Source organism: Drosophila innubila, assembly GCF_004354385.1.
Source record: "Drosophila innubila isolate TH190305 chromosome 2L unlocalized genomic scaffold, UK_Dinn_1.0 4_B_2L, whole genome shotgun sequence".
Taxonomy (NCBI): Eukaryota; Metazoa; Arthropoda; class Insecta; order Diptera; family Drosophilidae; genus Drosophila; species Drosophila innubila.
The window spans coordinates 15,660,427-15,682,606 of NW_022995372.1; the positions used below are offsets into that span (position 1 = coordinate 15,660,427).

A 22,180-nucleotide genomic window follows, 5' to 3' on the forward strand; every position below is an offset into this window, starting at 1 on the left:
CTGGAATATTTAGCAAATTTAGACAGTAAAATACAAAAATTCTCATTTTGCTTAAAAACGCGTTTTTATAATAGAATGCATAATTAAGTTAATTGAAATTAATAGATTGCAATATGTATATGTATATAAATTTAAAAATGCTTTATGCTTAAAGACAAATTTAGTATCTTATGTACAAAATGTGAGAGATAATAGAAAATGCAATATCGTGTCTCGAATTTCTGCTAGGTACGTCGTGACAGGTGCCGATTAGTAGCTGCAGAAAGATCCATCCATTTGTATACTTCTCTACTTGGTCACCTTGTGAATGCTCTCAGCCAGGTAATCGACATTTTTGCTGGTTACTCCTGCCATGGAGATGCGACCGTCCTTGGTGAGGTATACGCTATGGTTCTTGATCAGACTATCGACTTGCTCGGGCGTCAGTCCAGTAAAGCAGAACATGCCAATTTGATCGACAATGTGCTGCCAGTTACGCGTCGATCCCAATTTCTCAAGGTTAGTTTTGAGCTGGGTGCGCACGTTGATGATGCGGTCGGCCATGCCCTTCACATCCTTCAGCCATTGGCTGTGCAGCTCGGCAGTGTTGAGAATCTCGGCCACAATGCGGGCACCATGAATTGGAGGATTCGAATACAAGGCACGTACGAGAATCTTGATCTGAGAGAGACAACGGGCCGCCTCCTGCTCATCGGCACAGATCACAGAATAGGCGCCGGCGCGCTCACCATAGAGACCCATATTCTTGGCAAAACTTTGTGAGAGACAGAAGTCATGACCGTCAGCCTCGAAGATGCGCACTGCCTGAGCATCACCATCAACGTTGCCGGTGGCAAAGCCCTGATAAGCCATGTCAAAGAAGGGATACAGCTTGCGCTGCTTGAACACCTGGGAAAGCTCACGCCACTGCTCCATGGTGGGATCTACACCAGTGGGATTGTGGGCGCAGGCATGAAGCAGCACAACGGAAGTTTCTGGGATTTTCTATAACAAAATAAAAGCATTAAATGCGAGTTCTGAATATTTTTGAAAGAATTACAAATAACTACAAAACCAAGCATAGCATTGAAAAAATCTAAGCAAAACAAATAAGTTCAAAAAAGAAATAACGTCAAAACTCAAAATTAGAAAATACTCGTATTAGGAAAACTTAGCTTTGATTTTTTTTCATTGTCAATCTCGCGAATTTTAACAATATATCTGATTTCGGATTTACCCAATTGTTGAATTCCAAATTTAGTTCTTCTAATTTTAAAATCGAAAAGGAATTTTGTACAGGAAACGTTATGGAATCCATGAGGAATTTTAAGCGAATATCGAGGAGAAAAGGATAAGATTTCTCAAGTTCTTATTAACGATTAGAACGAGTAGTTAAATTTTTCTTAATAATGCTTTTCTAAATTAAATTTTCCTAGCGTTTTGTTATTCTTAGCATTATTTATCAACACTCTTGTTTTCCTCTTACCTTCAGATCCTCAACCATGCCGTTAAAGTCCAAGTTGCAATTCTTTGGATTGTAGTAGCGATAGCGCTTGACAGGCATGCCGGCGTGCTCGAAAATGGGAACATGATTGCCCCACGATGGCGACGGCAAGTAGATCTCGCGATTGCCCTTCCAGAACTTGCTCAGAAAAGCGGCACCAATGCGTAGGGCTCCAGTGCCACTGATTGCCTGTGTCGTGGCATTGTGTTTAGCCTTCAATCGCTGCGATTGCTCGCCGAGCGCCAGTTCAATGGCTTTGGTGTAGAACTCGGGAATACCAGTGATGGGTGCATACTCCTTGTCCATGCCACGACTCACAATACGTTGCTCGGCCTAAGAGTGTATTATTTTAGTAATGAAACTTATCATTAACGTAATGATTTACTTACCTCACGCACGCTGGGCAGGACAAAGGGTTTGGTGTTGTCGTCACGATAGGCGCCAGCGCCCAGGTTGATCTTCTTTGGGTTCGTATCCTTCTTGAAGGCCTCTGTCACACCCAGAATGGCATCCGGAGGACCCATTTGCACGTCGGTGAACCAAGTGGATCTTTAAATTATAGACAATACAGGAGATTATGTGAAGAATGTCATCAATGATTTATTATCAGGAAGACTTCAAAGTTTAATTTGTCTGCTCTTTGCCCTGTGATTATTTTTTTTTATAATCAGACCGTCTGCAAAACTGGTCGTTATAATTATAAAATTATCATTTTTTGGCCACTTTGATTAGCTATCAACCCAGTGAGGAAAGCATGGGCAAAGTTTGAAAGTCAATTGGAGGTTTAACGATTTATTTACCTGACCTTTTATAAACCCCGCATACCGATGCTTTTTCTCAGCTGGGGGTTGCCTATTAACAGATCGCTAATCGAAATGCAGTTGTAAACAAGTTATCAAGTCAATGCGGTTCAATAAGGCCGACACAAGCTAACATTTAACGATCGAAGAAGTCGACGTCCGAGATAAGCTCTAAGTATTATTTCATCTGATTTTTTTTATTTTTGATTAATTTAATTATAAGTAGGCTATTTTTGCATTGGCTTCATTGGCGTCAGAAAATGATAATAATCGATAAAAACAAAATGAGGATCACCTTATCTGAGTGCAAATTCTAGACTACACCTCCCTCATGCCTGTGTGTGTCCATAAAGTAAGCGAAATGAGATTTTATTGCAAAACAGATAGAACAGCACTTGTTCCAATTGGAGAAGTATTCTGTGTACATGAGTGTGTGTGATGTTTGCCGTCATAGTGGGATTTTTTTTTAGCAGCTGTTATTGTCTCACAGCGTGCTGACATAATAAAAAACAATTGTGAAATGAGACAAAAAAATACACAAAAATAAACATCAAATTATAACACATTTACTAAATATGTATGTATTTGTGTACATGTACACATAGGCTGTAGCAAGTGTGCCGGCACATGCAATGACCTTGAGAAATGACACTGCACTGCAGCAAATTAAATGACAGTAAAAACAACAATAACAACAACGTCGATTAAGATTTAAACTTACTTGCAACGTAGAACCGCTGGTGCATTAATTGCCATGCGGTTGGCTGTCAATAAGCTGCGTTTACAAATTTGCGACATCTTGTAAGATATTCTGAAGATAATAAGTAAAGGTGAATAATAATTGATAGAAATGCAAAAGGCTTAAAATGCCGCCAAAAATGCTGCGTCCACAACGGCAAAAGAGAATCTAACCAACTGCGGACAACTGGAATCGTTCGGATTAAACCAAGGGTTGCCCATCCAGCAAAAATTTCCCATCTGGTTAGATTTTTTTTACTTAAAAAAATAGGTTTATTTCCGAAAAAAGGTATTCTGAATTTTTGTAACTTTTTCCCAATTTTGTTTTTAGCTAGATTTTTAAAAATTTTTGCATAATTTTTGTTCGAATTTTCAATTATAATTATTAAATCAATTTTAGACAAGAAATTACAGATTTAAAAAAATTGTACTTAACAGTCAAAAGTTAAGTTCAAAGTGATTAACAGAAAAGCTCTTCAGCCGGAATATCGTTCGTGAGTCGGTATCGATATGTATTCTCACTTATCGATAACAAAGCTCGCTGCTGCGTGAGGCGCGCAGCTGATTTTGTTCTTTGCATTTGTCGTTTTCTTCCCGTATTTCAGTTGTTTCCAAGCCGTTGCTGAAGAAAAATAATTCTACAACGTTTTTTTGATTTTCGCCTGGTCTTTTAATTAAATTAAACCAAGTGAACAACATGTTCAAGTTGTACGTGCTCACCGTGTCTCTGCTGCTGACGCTGCAGCTTTGCAAAGCTCTTGAATTCCATGACTGTGGCTCAAAGACGGGAAAATTTACTCAAGTAACCATCGAGGGCTGTGATACCACAAAGGCCGAGTGTGTACTCAAAAGGAATACGAATGTGTCAATATCCATAGATATTGCACTTGCCGAAGTCGCATCTGCGGTGAAGACTGTTGTTCACGGCAAAATTCTGGGCATTGAGATGCCGTTTCCCCTGTCGAATCCCGATGCGTGCGTTAACAGTGGCTTAAAGTGCCCGTTGGAAAAGAATGAAACCTATCGATATACCGCTACATTGCCGGTACTGAAGAGTTATCCGAAAGTCTCGGTATTGGTCAAATGGGAGCTACAGGATCAGAATAGTGTTGATATCGTGTGCGTCGAGATACCCGCTAAAATACAGTAAAAGATTACTCAACATTTCAATGTTAAATTTGCATGACTGTTTTCTTATCGTAATCTAATAAAAATAAATAAAGAAAACGACAATTAAACTGACATTGTGTTTGTGTGTTAGTGTGTGTAAGTGTTTGTGTGGGCGGGCCATTTTTGTAGACCCGCTGTAATTTGCTTTGTTTGCTTTTTATTGATTCTTCCGTTCCAGGCGAATGTGTGATAAGAAAGGTGAAGAAACCGACGACCGTTACAATAGCAGCTGTTGTTCCTACTCTAACGTTCGTCGGTCGTTCATGCCCGCATTTGATGATCGATTTTCGTTAATTTAATACTTGCACAAGTTCATTTGAAGGGATTTGATATTGGATTTATTTATTTAAACGATTGTAATTGCGCTTTGAAAATATTGCTTCGTCAGTGCAAAGGTTCCTGATAACTTTCTTTGTCAACGCAGTTGGCCATGACTGTTTGAAAATGAGAATAATACTCGTGACGTCATTCATAATTCACTCTAGAGGTTCATTGAGGCCAATAAATACAAACCTATTGATAAAAGCGTATCATATCAATTCTACTTTCTTCGATTTATTTTTCATTCGCTGTTTTATTCAACAATTTGGTTGGGGTAGTCTACGAAGTCGATCGGAAACCGCATAAACAATATAACAGTCGTGTTCTGGATAAAGAGAACTAGTTTTTGCATGGTGTATTTGTAGTATTAAGGTTGTGATTATAGTTAATTTATGCCTAATAATAATTTAAAATGATGTTTCAAATATTTGATTATTTACTATTAAGATTACATGCCAACATTTATATGTTCGCTAGAGCAGAACACAACATGGAATCTCTAATCTAGTCAACTGACAACGATATGTATAATTTACCGACAGATTGTTTCTATGCCAGCTTCATTATGAATCATGAGAATCAACATTAATTTGTACATATTTTATTTACAAATATTTTGTAGTCGGGTATCTGAGAACTTAACTTAAGATTAAAAAATGGAGCAAGAAAAAATTATAATAATTAAAAATTGTGTTGGCTAAATATCACTTAACGATAGTAAATGTTAATGTTGGGAATCTTATTAATGACAAAAATAGGTTGAAGTCTTACCATCATAATTTACTTTCCCGTATATAATGTACCTGTATAGTTGTATGCGATTCTGTAGCTATGCAGGGTATCCTCTAGTCGCGCACTCTTTCCTATTTGTGTCGGTATCGTTTTATTTACATATGAATCCGCATAAGGCATACAGTCCGCAAAAAGCAAGAAATGTAGAGCAAGCAAAGTCGCTGCATGAGGGCAGCTGCCACGCCCACTCACGGCACCCCTTAACGTCCTTTCATACCCACAGAACTGACATTAAAAAAATACTTGACACATACAGAATGCAAAAAATGTGGGCGGTTATATCCAGGCACTGACTCTCAGTCTGACTATGATTCTGATTCTGGTTGCATATCATATACGAGATGTACGAGAATGTATCTGTGCCTCTCTTCCCCCCCAATTCCCATCTCTTGCATCCTTCTCCAAGCTGCTTGTAAGTCACTGTGTCTCTGTACAGATTTTTTTTGAATAAATAGCAAACAGCATAACCATTTTTATATTCTTTATATAAAAATAGAGAAAAAGGGTATCCTAAATTCAGTAAAACACATTTTTTATATTATATGAAAATTAAGTTAAGGAACTTTATTCTTTATTATAGAAATAATATAATTATAAAAATTTCTATTTTTTACTATCTGTTATTTTATTTCAGGAAACAGTGAAAAAATTATGATGAAATCCTTCTCAAAAATATTGGAAATTTGAAGCCTTAATAGGACCTATCTGTAAGCGTATTTAAAGTTCGACAAGCAGGAGATAAATATGTTTGGTGTTTTTATTAGATTTACAATCGAAATGCGAAATAATGCTGTCAGTGTGCAAGTTTAAATAGCTTTAATACGTTTTTTTTGGCCCACTTTGTTATTTAAAAAAAAAGAAGAAAAATTATGACTTGGTTTTTGTATTAAATTATGGTTGTTTATAAGCGTTGTCTACATGTGCTTTTTAGCACCCGTTGACAGTGGATCAAGTTTTTATTCAAGTTTATATACCCTGAACAAAACAATACGTAGACAGCATCAGAATGTTTTACAAATAGAAAATGAAGTTGTTGTTTAACTTTACAGTTTTATTGTTTCACATCAGGAGCGATTGAATTAAATTACACTTATTTACAATGCATTTAAAAAACAATTTTTAATGCGAATTAACACAAGAAGTAATTTCGCACGACTTGCATTTTAATAGTCGTATAAATGTTTATCGCTCAGAAATGTATATTACAAGATCAGCTAATTCGCATACCCAACTGCTATAATATTATCTTTAATTTTTGGTTATAATTATATTGTAAAATAACATTATTAAATATCAATAATAAACACTACACAATGTACTATTGTATATTAAACTGATTTTGGGCTGTTCAGGCTAAGCTGACTTATAAATGTGCTATGTGACTATAAAAAGTTCTGTTAAAATAATTTATAAATAAATTCATATTTGCAAAGGGTATATCGTAGTCTATCAAATTTTTCATTGATAACTCTTGTTTTTCATTGAAAAATCACATTCATTGTCACTTTTAGCGCTGTTGTTACGCGTATCTTAATTATTTGCATGTGATGCCCGTAAATTGTTGTTGTAAATGTTAACGGCCCCATGGAATTCATTAAAAGCCATAACAATAACCAAAATGACCAAAAACGCTGCAAATGTTGCATGCGTGCCATACAACAGATGTCAATTTCTCACTCCTGCCACTGCAACAGCAACAGCACACAACAACAACAACAATGGCAACGGACAACATTTCTGGCCGGCAGCAAAAACTGATATCAAAGGGATGATGTTACCATTGCACCTGTGTTGGCCATAATCATCAGAATCATCATGAAAAATATAAATTTATTGAAATTAATCAAATGGTTAAAGAGATAACTTAAATTATTTACAATGTCTAGCTCTTGCCTGCTTTCTGAACACTGATTCTGACCCAAAGAATAATGTCGGGAATGTGGGAAATATCATGTGTATATACGATGATTATTACATTTACATATTTAATGATTTAATTTGTTTACACACATGTGCAAATGACACCAAATTGTTATTTGCTGCAGCGTGTGCGAAATGTATGCGATTAAAAACAAATTAATAACTACAAAAATTAATTACTTACAAAAGTGGACAACTTTTACCTTTCAGAGCTGAATAATATGCAAAATATTGTATATTATTTGAACAGTTTGGAATTCAATGACACTAATAACTCATCAGGAAACTTTGTGAGGCCTTCCACCTTTTAGTTTTTTTTTTTGATTTCACCAACTTGCAATTCCTTCTAGATTATTAACATGTTTTGAAAAGACTTTTAAAATTAGAATTTGTGTCATAAAATACTTTTCAAAGTATAGAAATTTGTTAGGAACAGGGAAAGTAAATAATGATTATTTTGTTTTTTTCAATTGAAAAAATCATTCACTTCTAGTAACTGTAAAGAACGTGAAATATACCAAAATTTTTCCTTAAGGGTAATCTATGCCTTTTCACCATGATCTTAAGACTTATGATTTTTATTATCTTACTTATGAAATAATTATAGAATAATGAATCAAAAATAAAACTCATGGTGTTATTTTGACTTTTTTATAAGGAATATATGGACAAAATTTATATACACTAGTTAGTGAACCATTTATAAGTTAAAAAAAAATTTTAAAACAATTTAAAAAATAATATTTACAATAATATAATTATTTTGCTTCAACTTTTTTTAATAAAGTCAAAATAAAAGCTTGAGTTTTATTTTTGATTCAAAAGAAAACAAAACTCAAGAAGTAATCATTATTCCAAGAGTTTTTTTTTTTTGATCAAAAATAATGATTATTCCTAAGTTTTATCTTTTGCTCAAATGTAATCATAAGTAAAATAATAAAACTCATAGAATAATGATTATTTCTTGAGTTTTATAATAAGACTTATACTGATAACAGTCCCTGATTAGGAATGTTCATTTCATGGATATTAATAAAATTCTCTCCTCCTTTTCCTATTCCGCCTCCATTCCCCACTCCTCTCTAAGTGCTCCTGCCTTCATCTTGCCGAGGAGTAAGATTGTGTGGTAGATATAACACACTTATTGGGTTTATACATCTGTCTAGACCTCGCAATGAATGACTCTCAGACTCACTGACATATTCAAATGGAAAGTACCGCCCACCTTTCCTCTGTCCAGCCATTCGGCAGTCCCACATATGCTGACTTTGGCATATTCCACATTTGAAGTTGAAGTGTTCTTGCATATAAATCACTTAAATATTCACATTTATTTTCATTTTCAACGCGTTATCCTATTTGCTTCGCGTACAACGCGTTTACTTCCCGGGAAAAAAGGATGAGGAGTGGAAGATGGGGGATGCTGATGGGTTGCATGATTTACATATTCATTGTGCTCCACATTTTGGCACTTAAAAAGTCGTTACAAGGTGCAAAAGTTTTGTGTGCTCCGGGTAGACAATTGATGATGAGTTGCCCAAAAGGGTGAAAACTCATCTAAATGGAATTCGTTAAATAATGACTTTCCTTTTTTTCGTGTCAATCGATAACGGACAGTGTGTTCAGTACACTGATAAAAAAATGTTCAATCAAGATTTTGGTCTCAGAACTAAGATTTTAATGCGTCGAGAACATCAAATTCTTGAATTTTTATCTTGTAAGAACATTTTAAATAAGACCAAGTTCTTATTTTAAGAATAAATGTTCTTAAAATTAAAATCAAAAATAAAATAAATGATCTTTAAATTGATTTATTTATATTTTATTCGGATTCGAACCGTGCCTACAACTGAAGCGGCCTCTCTAACCAGAGCGCCACGGTGCCTTCATTTGTTTGATACGAAATAGTACCTATTTATACTTTCCTAACAATTTAAGATTTTTATTCTTATATTAAGATTTTAAGATTTTTTAGATTAATAATCTTAGTTTTAGGTATTTGGTCTTAAAATAATCTTATTTTAAGAACAAAATATTTAAGATGAATGTTCTTGATTTTAGAACTTGGTCTTTTTTTTCAATGTATGCACTTTGACCCATTTATGCATTGCCGCTTGAAAAGAAGCTTTGAATAACTGCAAAATGTTAAAATGCCTACTACGACTCTAAATATTCAAATTTGTTGAATGTACATTATAGTGATGTGAAAATACATTCAAAAATTCCATAAATCGATTTTCGTGGAATCGATTTTCAACGACTTTAACTCGATTATTTTCTGGTGAAATGAAAACTTTATCATTATTTGCCCTCTACTTTGATTCTGCATCAAATTTTGAAAGTTTAATTTTTTTTCCATCACTCTTCATTTTTTTTCACACTTTCATTAAAAAAAGTATTCATTTTGTGAATGCTCGATATTTGGAACTCGATGTAATTTTTGAAATTTGTTTATTATATCGACCACTTTTTGCAAAATGATAGAAAGGGACATTTATTAAGAAATTGACTTTTTGAGGAAAAATTGTTTTAAAATCCTTACCGAATCAAGAAAAAATCCTTACCTAATTAAAAAAGCTGTCGATCATACAATAATGAATTTTTTCTCCTTTTAAAGTACATTAAATCTAGCTTTTACAATGCATTTTATTGTCAATTCGTGAAGCACAGATTTTATTACAGTGTGCGTTTATTTTCACATAGATACTATCTCAAGCTAAGGCAAAATGGCCGCAATCCATTAGAAATATATCTATTTGTTTTTTGCTCATAAATAAGTAACTAAGCATTTATTTGATCTATCGGCAAAGTTGCCAAATTGACAGCTTAATGATTTGTTGATGACTTGCGGCTTAATTAACGTTGAAGTCTTGTTGGAGGTGTTTAAGTACATATTAATTACAGATTGAATGGTTAAAATGTAAATAAAGCAGAAGCAAGCTTTTTCCCGCTTAGCTTCGATACATTTACAGGAAATAAGGGGAAACCCAGAAAGCATGGCTATCTCAGAGCTAACCACAAGTTATATCAGCTTTTGGGAGTTATTCAACATTATTAAATATCTTGTCAGAATGCAGTAATATCAATTTGCCAATCATTTTGATCAATTATGTGCTGACGGAATTATTTATCATTTTTATTTTCAATATTAAGTGCAAGCATATATAAAGCATGCATAAAACTAACCAATAAAATGAACTGTAACTGGAAATCACTCACAATCAGATGATGCGACAAATAACGAGTATATTCAATTTGCTGTGGTTGTGGCACAAATTACTTTTCAAAAAATTACCATGACGCAGAGATCTTTAGCATCCATCCTTGTTCCTTCTCAATAAGATTCAATTTGATGTGCATCAATATGAACGTGTTGGTTGCGGCGGTTTGCAGCTCCTGGATGCTGGATGCTCCGGATGTTGCTTCTCCGGGTGTCACTCACCCGACTCATTAAATATTAATTGTAAATTTTAATTAAAAGAAACCGTAACGATTGCGGCATGAAACCAGTCGACGTGTCATCCTTACCATGCACTCCCGGCGACTATCATCTGTCGCTGATGGGCAGGTAATAAGGTTTACTGATTTTCCCATTTTCCCCATACAAGCGTAGCCTCAAGTATTCACAAATACTCCCATGTATTATCAATAAAAAAAAAGCCATTAATTGCCAAACAAACTGCGCACATGAGGAAGTACGATAATCGTAAATAATGAGGGATGGATCCTTCATGCAAATGCAATGTCTGACTTCGGGCTATTACGGACTGCTCCTATCCGGACCGCTCCGAACTGTTACAGTCACTGCCAACAAAATCAAATCAATTACTTTGGTTAATTACAAAATCCATTTAAATATCAATTATTTGCCTCAATTTGCCAGGCTATCATTAGATTTTGAATTGGGAAAATTGAATATTAGGATATATTTAGGTTAGCCAATTAAATTAAATCCTTAAAATGTTATCGACTACTTTAAGTATTCCCTACCTCCTCCAAATTTTTATAACTTTTCAATTATGAATCTAAAAAATATCTACTTTAACTACAAAAGTTCCATAGTATTATAGCTTATAATTGATAATTTATTTAAAAATTAAATTATAGAGACAGCATCTTATACATTCTCTTCTTTAGCTGCCAGGGTATCCAATATTCAGTATTCTCTACGTTATATATATGAATAATATTGAAATTTCAGGTACAGGACCTGATTTAACTCCTTCTTTGTCGTTTCAGATTGTCCATTTGCCCGGAAAATGGAAAAAACCGATTTAAAAGTCAAAGTGAAGTCGAAATCTGTCAGTTAAGGACGCAGGAAACTTTCAATAAATTGTGCTTCAATAATCAGCGCATTACGAGTATATATGCAACGATTCATTTGTAAATCTCTCTGTTTCTCTTTGCTTGTATTTACTCAACTGGGCGTGGCAGTAACGCCCACCTTGTATTTATTGAATGCCAACATTTATATTTTACTTTTCCTGCTTTTTTTTTATATTGTTCGTTTTTTTCGTTGTCACGTTTGCGGACGGAATTGCATTGACCTGTAATATTTGCGGACTTTAAAAAATATACTCGTAATATAAAATAAAACACAGACAGTAAGTTATTACAGCCGATAGCGTTAATGTTCATTTATAGCTGACAATGTCTTTGGGCTTACGCAAATAGCATTGGATGCCACTTAACTTTATCCTCCCAAAATGGCAGCAAGTCTTTCCCTTAACTTATGCTTTCACATGGCGTATACGTAATGTGCTTTGCCGAAACTGAGATTTATGCTGAACTGGTGTAAATGCTTTGCAATTTGACTGGTTTATTGACTTTTATGAGCTAGTTTATTATGCTTGTTAAGGATTTAATAGCGTTGCATAAATTTAGTTGACAATCAGGTGATATCTAAGCTGGCGACTTATTAAGTATACGACGAGAATGCTCTTCATTAGCAAATATAGGTAAAACCCTTAAGACATGGTTAGATGTTACTATATAAGTGAAACCCTTAAAACATGGTTAGATGTTACTATAACTGCATCTATTCTAGTGGAGCAGAGAATGAGTTTCTTTTAAATCATGTGTAAATATGACTAAGTAAGTTCAAAAGCAATTTCGATGTTTTTTGGATTATACAAAAAGAAACAATTAATTGAACAGAAACACACAATTTTACACATTCAATTGAATTTATTCTCAAATTACTCATACGCACCGTCAGCTTAATAGCTAAATTGTTTATTTTCATTATCATTTTCTTTGTTTTGTTTTCGATTTGCTTTTATTTTATTTTTTTTTTCAATTAAGCTAATATGAACCCACATCTATTATTGATTAGATTTGCAGTTTTTTGATTTATTACACAATATTCATTATATAAGTACTTTTGTTTGCTTTTGTTTTATTTCATTTTCATTTTGTATCAATAATTTGGACTTTTTGTAAATTTCATCAAAGTGTCTTTAGGTTTTTGTTGTTGTGGGAAAATCTTAAACGCTAGAAATATTTATTTAGTTTCGCATGAACAACATTGATGTAGAGTTAGGCTAAATTTAGATTTAACTAGTACTCGTATAAGGTAGAGTTGACAATGCATATGATTTTTGTGTATAATAATATATCTATTGATTCTCCTTTGTATACAAATCTAAAGCCAAAACGTAGATGAATGAAATTAGAGAATGTTGGCAAGAGAATTGGCAATGAATGAACATAGCAAAGCAGTTTCTCTTCATTCGAGGAAACTTGGAAGTGAATTGCACACAAAACTCTATCACAGAAGATACACATAAACACAAGGTGCCAAAATCAGCAACAATAACAACAGCAACATTAACCAAGGCTATCAATCACAAATAAACAATGATAATTGTTTTAATGCCAAATCAAAGCGAGTCCAATAATCAGCATGTGGCAGCTTCCCAGTTGCCATTTCCAGCTTGCAGCCGTTGCAGTTGCAAATATTTTCACGTTACTCCAATCGCTTAGTCCAGCCAGATTTCTGGATGCAGCACGCATCAAATATGTCGTGTTGCCCTCTAGGTGGGGTATGATGAAACGATGCCCTGTTAAAGAATTTTCAATTACAAATAGTTTAGAAGATGCGTCAAGATCAAAATTAAATTTAAATAATAATAATATTCCAAGTAGGAAAATGTTTAGTTTTCTTTTGATTTTTATTTAATCAACTTCAAAAATTATTTTTATTAAGCAAAGTGATAAATGTTTCTTTTAGAGAAATAACACCTTCAAGTTGAATATTTAAAATTTGTTTTTTGTGTTCAAAACTGATTGCCTTAAACTTTTCCCTTTATAGACATCTCTAAAGCTTATTTTTTAAATCAATGTCAAACATCATGTTTTCAAAATGATATCTACATAAAATAAAACAAATGATTCATTTTAAAGAGGAAGTAATTTGAAAACTAAAACTTTTTTTTTCCTTTTTTAATTGTTTTACCAAAAAAAAACTCCAGTTACCACGGGGACAAATGGATTGAAAGAGTTGTCTAAGATTCTGTTTAAATTGATCAAATCAAATTAAATATAAAGTGGAAAATGGATTTAAGTCTTCCACCTATTCTTTATTCAACGAATCTAATTTTACACATTATTATTTCATTTGTATTCCAAAACATGAAAATATTTCAGAATAGCTAACTGTGTGGGAATTGGAGAATTTAAGTTTTCAGGGGTCAAATTTAGTTTATATGCAAACGATTTCAAATTTACAAATCTACATTAAAAGTAACCCGATTCGAGGTACATCGATATTGGAAGAGTAATGGCAACTTAATGATAAATTGTTAGAGATAACTTACCACGATGGAAGGAGAAATCGCGTTGCTTGGCATGACTCCAATTGCCGGCGCTGTATTTGAAATCGTTCTCACTCATGTAGGCCACACGATATCCAAAGATTTGCATCTCATCGGACACGTTGGTCATGCGAGGTGTGCGCAGGTCCAGTTCGAAGGCATCTGGATAGAGGCGCTTCAGCTGGAAGCGTGTTGGCCCAATGGGCTTAGCGCCCATACGCAGTTTGATAACACGTTCCAGCATCCCGAGAGGATTGGCAACTTTGCATTTGTAGTCGCCAAATTGGCTGGCATTGCGTATCTGCAGCTGGAGAGTCGCACCATAGTCGGCCATGAAGATGCGATGATTGAATCCAACGATGCCCTTGCCGTTGTGCAGCCAGGTGAACGATGGTGGCGGTTCTCCCATCGCATCGCAGCTGAGGTTAACGGCCCCGCCCACATAGGCGTACTGCATCGGGAGCGTTTCGTTATAGAACCAGTGGGGCTTATCTGCAACGATGCAACGATAGACAGAGAGATGGGTATGATGGGTAAGATGGGTAAGAGATGGCGAGAGTGACCCGCATGCTCGTCCAGCTGCCTGTGTTTGATCTGAGCCGCAGCTCGTGACAGCAGCAGGACGCAGAGAAGAGCAAAGGAAGTATAGTGAACGAATATAGTCGGCTTGTTTAAAAAAAATTAAATTTTAATTATATTTTAAAAAGGCTGTAAAATGACACGCTCAACAACATACTACACTTGCATAAATGCAAGGAGTATGCTCAATACGATTTGATAGATGCCAGTTCCATCATCATAAAGATTCATCGGTACCATTTTTTAGTCTATTCGCCGAATATGCAGGAAAATATTGATCAGTTTGTTATTTACTAATTTTATAATTTAAGAGCACTTAATACTTGTTCTTTTGACTTGATAATTAAAAATATCTTCAAAGTCTATAGACATTTAAAAATAAACAAACTTGTGCGTAAAATCTGAAAAGTTACTATAATATTTTAATATTATTAAATCGAAATGCGTTCTACAACAAAATTGTATATAGAAACCAAATTTATAATGGTGTTTTTATTTGTGGCAGAAAATTTGTATCTGCGTGAAATTGATGAAATGGAATGAATTTTGCAACTTAATCTGCATATCAAAAGTTATCATCCGTCACAATATATTACTGGTATATAACAAATTCTCTAAAATTTTAATTACAAAAGTACTACAATTACTCCATACAATTTGATATAAAATTGTTATTAAAAGTTACAAATAATTTTTAATATTTAATGAAATGCCACAACAAATTTTAAGAACCAATTTATAATGATTTTGCTGAAACTCAAATATTTATTAACAAATTTTTATTATTCTAAATTTCATTGTAATAAATTAAGAATATATCTAAGCTATAATTTTGCTATGTAATTTCACATATTAGTTTTTAGAGCGAAAGGAACCAAATATTAATATGTTGCAAAGCTCACAGCTCTTTAAATACAGAATATATAACAAAGTTAATAACTCCTCTAAGCTCAATAAAATTTAATAAAAAAAAATTTAAATGCATTAAAAATGATTATTTTTTTTATATTTTTTAAATTAAGTGATCGGTTAATCGATCATTTCGCCCACTGTGCCAACTGCACTTTGTCTTAGGCAAATCCCCAGCTGAAGCCGCGCACGGCACATCAGTTACACTTTTTCGTTTCGTATCTTTTTATTTGTGCTGGGTTCCAACCGAGTTCCATTGAAGCGTAAACTGATGGCACATTTTAGCAATTCATGGTTGTCCTCGTCGTTGTCGCTGTCGCTGTCGCTGGGGCTCATTGAGGTTTATTGCTCAGGAAATGCAAACATATATATTGCAGCATTTCAACAGAGCTACAAATTAGTTTCGGTTCTCTTGCCATTGGCTGCTGTTTGCTCTTGAGCCAAACGGACTGTCCAGAGTCCAGATTGCACTGCGGGTTGGTTTACTTTCAGCACGATACGGTCAATAGTCGCCAGTCATTAGTAAAATTTTGAGCGGCAACGACAACTCAAATGTTCGGGGGGGAAAAGGGGAAAAGGGGAAAAAGGGAAGAAGGGGAAGCGGGGAGAGGGGATTTTGAAATCCTGTAAAGAGTGTAATGAATTTTGGCATATGCCAGAGACTGACTGGGTGTTAGTTGGCTTATAAAGCAGGCGTTGGACAAGTTAGTTTTTCATTACATCTCAGTACACTCTCAAACTAAAATTTTAAATACTAAATATTTGCTATTTCTTATATATTTCATATTTTGAAATTGCCAAAGTTGGTTGTTTTTTTTTTTAATGCAATATAATTTTTAAATATTATCATAATAAGAATTGCCAAAAAAAAAATTATTATATACAGAATGTACGTTTGAGATGTATATTCTTAAATATTCACTTTTAATCAAATGGCAATAAAATAAATTTTCCTTTAAAATTTGTAAATCCATTATTTTAACTTTTCCTCATATTTGGCTGTTGTATATTATAAGCATAGGTAATTTTCGGAAAATTAGATAAAAGAATTCTCATTTCAAATTGTTGAGTTAATGGCTTTAAATTTGAAACATCCAATTCCTGAACGTTAAAAATTTGTAATTGCTCTAATTTGTGAGGGTCTACTGTAACACTGTTCGCAACTGAAGCTTGATGCATTTAACAAATTATTGAGTGAAATCATTGCAATTAAAACTTGAATAGAAATAGTGGGAATAAGAAGGAGTATGGAGTAATGGGGAAGACTTATATCGAGTTGTAGTTAATTTATCATTATTCTCACACTTACGTTGTATCCTTAGCAGTATCGTTATTTGATCGGAGTCGGAAAATGTTGGTGTGATTCTCATGGCACGACAAGTATATTCCCCGGCATCCGATTGACTCACATTCCTGATGAACAGTCCATCAGACAATCGTTTATGTTTCGTTGAGTTCACAGCTGCAGAGCAAAAAAAAAATGTGGAAGAATGTAAGAGTTTTAGTTGATTTAACAAGCAGTTTTCTCAACTATGTTTTACTAACTGTTTATATATTCGCCATTGTGCATCCAAGAGACTTCCGGTGCGGGTTGACCCTTCACAAAGCAATTGACCATCGCATCGCGTCCTTCGCGCACTGATTGCACTTGTTCCGTCTTATCGAATGAAATCTTTTCTGCTTGCGCAATTGAGCGAAAGGAGAAATTGTTTAAAATTGTTCAAAACTGTTAGCGCTCAATTGTCAATAAATATTCGAGCAGCTGACTAAACATATTAGTAAGAAATATGTTGACTTTATCAAGAATTTCCGATGCAAACAAAATCAGAGTAGTTCCAACATTCGTAAGATACTTGCATTCAAAATGCAGTTTGAGTTCAGCATTTTATATGTAAAACAATTCAACCAGGAGGTCTTCGAAATAAATCTAGAAATAAAATTCACTGGTTTTCTTATACTTCTTATTTCAAGCTCTTCAAGAACTACGCTTGGAATTAAAACGATTATACCCGGGCAAACAATCGGGATTGTTGCAAGTCAAATAGATATTTGAATTCGAAACGGAGTCAAAGTTCCACCATAAGAAAGTGTAGACATTCCAACTATCCCTGTCTTAAAGAGTGAATAATAGTAAGTAATTGTAATAATAGTAACATGGTTTATGATGAAGTGTAAGAAGTCTTACGGCCTGAAAGTACATTTCATCTTCTACAATTTTTTGGACTATAATATAGGGTATAATCATCAGTCTATTCATTCCTCCTTTACATCTTTAGTTTAACCATTGTATATCCACCAAATAAATATTATTAATTTTGTTAACATAATACTGTAACTGTTTATCAGACTCGAAAGCATAATTTATAATGTTCATTAGTAAACTAAGATTTTACATTTGAATTGAAAAATTATTAAGGTATTATCCTTTAGATAGATTAAATTTGAAATAGCTCCTCAAATTCAAATGAAATCTTGCCCGTTGGATCGAGTAATCGAACCGAACATTCTTCAACATTTTGGGTTGCTTGCAGTCTTGATTCTAATGAATCTTTCGTTATTTTACGAGCATAATTTCAGTTGCATAAATAGTTGAACTTACGATTTACGAGAAGCTCAAATGATTTTGTTGCTTCCCGTGCAGCAGCTGAGTCCATTTCACAGGTCCAGTTACCCTTATCGTCCAGTGAAATATGCTCAAAGACGAGGGCCAACAGACCTAGGGATGGAGTGTGAGGAGAAGGGAAAGAGGAGAAGAAGAAGAGCCTGTAAATGTGGCAGGACTTGTGCACAGTGAACTGGCTATTTTAGCATAACTTACAGCATTTATGAGAGCTGTCTGTCAGTCAGTCTGTCTTGCTGTCTTGCTGCCCTTCTCTCTTGCATTGCTTACCCGTCTTCTTTTCGATGTGGACACGTCCTTTGGTGTTCTCGCGGGTTTGGCCCCTGGGATCACGCCACTTGGTATCGATATCCTTTTGTACTGTTTTGCAAAAGATGATAAAGGAGTCATTTACAAAATGCGTTATTGATGGCGTCGATGGCGTCAGGATGAGTGCCGATGGCAATGCCAAAGGCGAAGACATTCCCTCCCTCAGTTCAACCCCTCCAGAGGGATTCTCAAATTGCACAATTCCGACTCCGACTCCGATAGCTGCAGCTGCTGTAAAAATGTGCATTAAATTAATTACAAGAGTTGAAAACATGAGTAAGTAAAGGAACAAAATTAACTGACCCATAAAAACGGAAAAGCATCTGCATTTCCTTTGATTTAATTAGCTCACTGCTTTGGCTTCAATTCCCCATCCCTCCCTTCCCTTACCCAACTGAGTATGAAAATAAAATGCATACAACTGGTATACAAGCATATCTATGTCATAAAGGATTTCTCGGAGAAGTCTTCTCAACACACCTGACCAATCCAACGCAAATTTCCCGCTTGTCATATACATTTCAACTGGCACTTTTATTATAAATATTGCTGTCTTTTGTTAATGGTGGAAAACAAGTTGTAGAATTGTTGGAATGGAAATTCCAATTTTTTTAACCCACATTGCTTTCAGTTTGCAAATTTATTCAATTCACTTAAATTAATTTGAGCATTACGCAATGCCTCATTTAAGTAATAGTTATATTATTGCTGTAAAATGTTTATTGTCAATTTGTAGGTCATCTCCTTTATATTAATAGTGAATTCCCAGCATGTAACGGTATTCCCAAAAGCCGCAACACAACACACACATTTGTTTTGTTTCGACCAAATTTGTGCTGGTGAGTTCAAAATTAAAAATAAATATAAGAATCTTTGTTGTTTACTGAAAAGTGGATGAGATATTTTCAGAACATTTGGTATAAATCTTACTATGCATATTTAAGAAACTAAACAGTTTAATTTATATAATTTAAATTTAAAGTCTCCCTCTGTTATCAATGTAGCTTTTATCATTTAATCGACTACAAGGCCATTAAATTAATCAAGTAGAAAAGAGTTTTTATAAGTCTCGTGTGTGTCGTTTATTTCTTGGGGAATATATAAAAGTGTGTACTGCTCTAGAGCACAAACACTTTTATAGCCTTGCACAGCGAATTTTTAATATAATTGTACTATAAATGAAGGGGTCAGAGAATTTATAAAGTATATATATTGCTGATCAGTTTATCACAGTTTTGAATTTTTGTCTATACTATATTTCTTCAAAATAAATAGAACTCTTAAAATTGTATATAAACCTTGCATTATTTATCATAATTACATGGGAACATAATACAAAAATTTTATTTTCATCTTATAAATATCCAACGATTCTGAGCTCTATTAATATACCAATCATTCCATTATGTATACAAAATTAGACAAATGTATTGCAAGTATATAAATAAACATAATAGACAATATAGTTTACATACACAGCTGAATACCTACAGCTCGTTAATAAATAAATACTTTGAATAAATAGAAAATCGCAACAAACATCAATATATTTTTTATTTGTTTTAAGAACCTTTAGTAACTACACAAATAACAAACCACAACGTTATTTGTATAAGAATAACCTACAGTTATTGTTTTGAAAATTAAATATCCTAATTCTTCAACCTATTCTATTTTTATTAAATTTTTAAAACACAATCAAAAAAATTATAATAATTCTGATAATTTAATTAGCATCCACTTTAAAGATAAACCCATACATTTGTATCTGCTTACGAAAACAATTATCTCTGCAGATTACATTTCAATATAAATTAAATAGTTTTCCCTTAAAATCATGTTCTCTTTATCAATTTTAACTGAATTTAAACTAGAGCAAATAAATCATTTTAATATGCAAATCCCAAGTATTTATTTTGCAGCCTAAGAGTATGCACTACACTTTTTTATGTAGAAAATAGCTGCCATTAACTAATAAATACGTTGAAAGTGATATTAAATTTTAAATTAAAAATGTCATTTGCATATATTTTTGAAATGTTATTATAAATATTATTTTGTTAATAATTGAGTTAAATGTAAACAATTTATTAAAGGTTAATTCTTACCATTTCTGGTCAACTGCAAGAGACAGCATAATAATAACCATAAATTATCCATTGTGTGTAAGCTATTTATTTGTTTATAATCCTTCAATGGAGTTGAATTCATTTATTTTATTCTTAATCGATGTAATCCTGGCTTGTGTTTGTATAAAGTTGTATATCTTGACTTTTGGTTAACTAGTTTTATGTTTGCAAACACTTCTGTTTTCACTGGCAGGATAATGGCACAAAAACGAGTTGACAGTTGGCCAAAATTATGGCTCATGTGTTGCCAAGAGCTGGAACTCTAGCGGGAGCAGCAGCAACAACACTTTCACTCTGATGGGCACAAAAACATGACATCATTGCCACGGGCAACCATTGAAGTTGTGACTGAGACAGAGACAGAGACAGTGACAGGGGCTGGGGGCGGCTAAGGGGCAGAGACAGTGGCTGCCTCAGCGGCACCATCATCATAATCATTTCTTTGCTCCTTTGGGCACTTTGTGGTAGTTCCTTCCTTTTATGCTCTTTCTATTTATTTTTTTTTTTTTTGATTTTGTTGTTACACTAACACTAAGAACGCGTACTCAGAAACTAGAAAGATAACATTTCCGGCAACATATCCTTTACACACTCAACTGTTTTTTTTTTGTGCCTTCTTTCGCGTCCTTCACAGCGCTCTCACTTTCACATTCATATTCACGAATACGTATAACGGTCGCGATACTAATTCTAATGATGTCCAATGCGTGTTTCGCGATTCGTGATCCATTGTAGGCGAGTGCCGAAAATGAACTGAAACTGCAATGTCCTGTCGTTCAGGATACGCTCCTTCTCGGCCTGACGAAGCAACACGCACTTCGCATTCCAATTTACATTGGATTTTAACTTGTGTGTTTTTATTTTGGCGCGCTCAGTTCAAATCACAGCGAAATCAGAAATTGTACTGAAGGACATTACAACTTATGCCTCTTATGGCATCCTTTATATCAGTCGGACACTTCGTAGGCCACACGATTTCATCTAAAAAAGAAGCCAACAACTTCGTTGCTCCTATGAAAACATTGAGACACTTTTTTTTGGCAATGTTGCACAACATTCCGCTTCCTTCGAAATGTTGACAGGGGTAACCTCAATTGTTGCCCAACTGAGCTTTCGGCAACAGGAAGTTGGGGAAGCTCAAAGCTTTTCTGCTGTACTACAGTAAGAATAGTAAACCATCGCTCATGCAAGTATAACATAAACGCAATTCAACACTGTGCCGTATAACACCAAGTTTAAAGTTTCCATAAAAAACAAGTGTAGAACAGTTGAGGCGAATCCTTTGTTCGATTACTAGAGTAACGTTCTAATTTCACTAGATGGCGTTAGCATTTTGTGGCGGTCTGTCGATATGCCTCCTGATAAATTCCTGTGCGATAACTTATAGCTACTTAGCTCAATTCTAGCGCCGACAAAGCTTGTCTTAAAAACTTAAATGCTCAAAATCAAATAATAGGCTGCATAGTACTCCCTCTATGTATTTATCCTTAGCACGATAGCACGATAGATTTGACCTTCGATAGCTAAGAGAGCGCGAATTGAATTCACTTTTAATTGTATACTCAGAAAGTGACAGTGAGAGCAATGCTGATAGC

The 22,180-nt window shown here is 34.2% G+C and overlaps 3 protein-coding genes across 4 annotated transcripts; 1 reads left to right on the forward strand and 2 right to left on the reverse strand.

Moving 5' to 3' along the window:
- Positions 1-102: 102 nt before the first annotated feature.
- LOC117779505 (aspartate aminotransferase, mitochondrial) lies at positions 103-3,202 on the reverse strand. Of its 2 annotated transcripts, XM_034615725.1 has the most exons (5): positions 3,005-3,202; positions 1,873-2,032; positions 1,466-1,816; positions 263-984; positions 103-228 (listed from the first exon to the last, which is right to left on the reverse strand). In XM_034615725.1, the coding sequence occupies exons 1-4, from the start codon at positions 3,079-3,081 to the stop codon at positions 289-291; spliced, it is 1,284 nt and encodes a 427-aa protein (XP_034471616.1). In that variant the 5' UTR covers positions 3,082-3,202; the 3' UTR covers positions 103-228; positions 263-288. The 2 variants fall into 2 exon arrangements, with proteins under 2 accessions (XP_034471616.1, XP_034471615.1); XM_034615724.1 differs by having other exon boundaries at positions 136-984; positions 3,005-3,201.
- Positions 3,203-3,620: 418 nt separating this feature from the next.
- LOC117780111 (NPC intracellular cholesterol transporter 2 homolog a) lies at positions 3,621-4,263 on the forward strand. The gene has a single exon (XM_034616519.1). The coding sequence runs from the start codon at positions 3,719-3,721 to the stop codon at positions 4,169-4,171; it is 453 nt and encodes a 150-aa protein (XP_034472410.1). The 5' UTR covers positions 3,621-3,718; the 3' UTR covers positions 4,172-4,263.
- Positions 4,264-12,662: 8,399 nt separating this feature from the next.
- Positions 12,663-20,624, reverse strand: LOC117781041 (neural cell adhesion molecule 2). Its single transcript, XM_034617757.1, has 7 exons — positions 20,565-20,624; positions 18,418-18,687; positions 18,127-18,243; positions 17,073-17,204; positions 16,837-16,989; positions 14,043-14,531; positions 12,663-13,286 (listed from the first exon to the last, which is right to left on the reverse strand). The coding sequence occupies exons 1-7, from the start codon at positions 20,614-20,616 to the stop codon at positions 13,096-13,098; spliced, it is 1,404 nt and encodes a 467-aa protein (XP_034473648.1). The 5' UTR covers positions 20,617-20,624; the 3' UTR covers positions 12,663-13,095.
- Between the last annotated feature and the right edge of the window lie 1,556 nt (positions 20,625-22,180).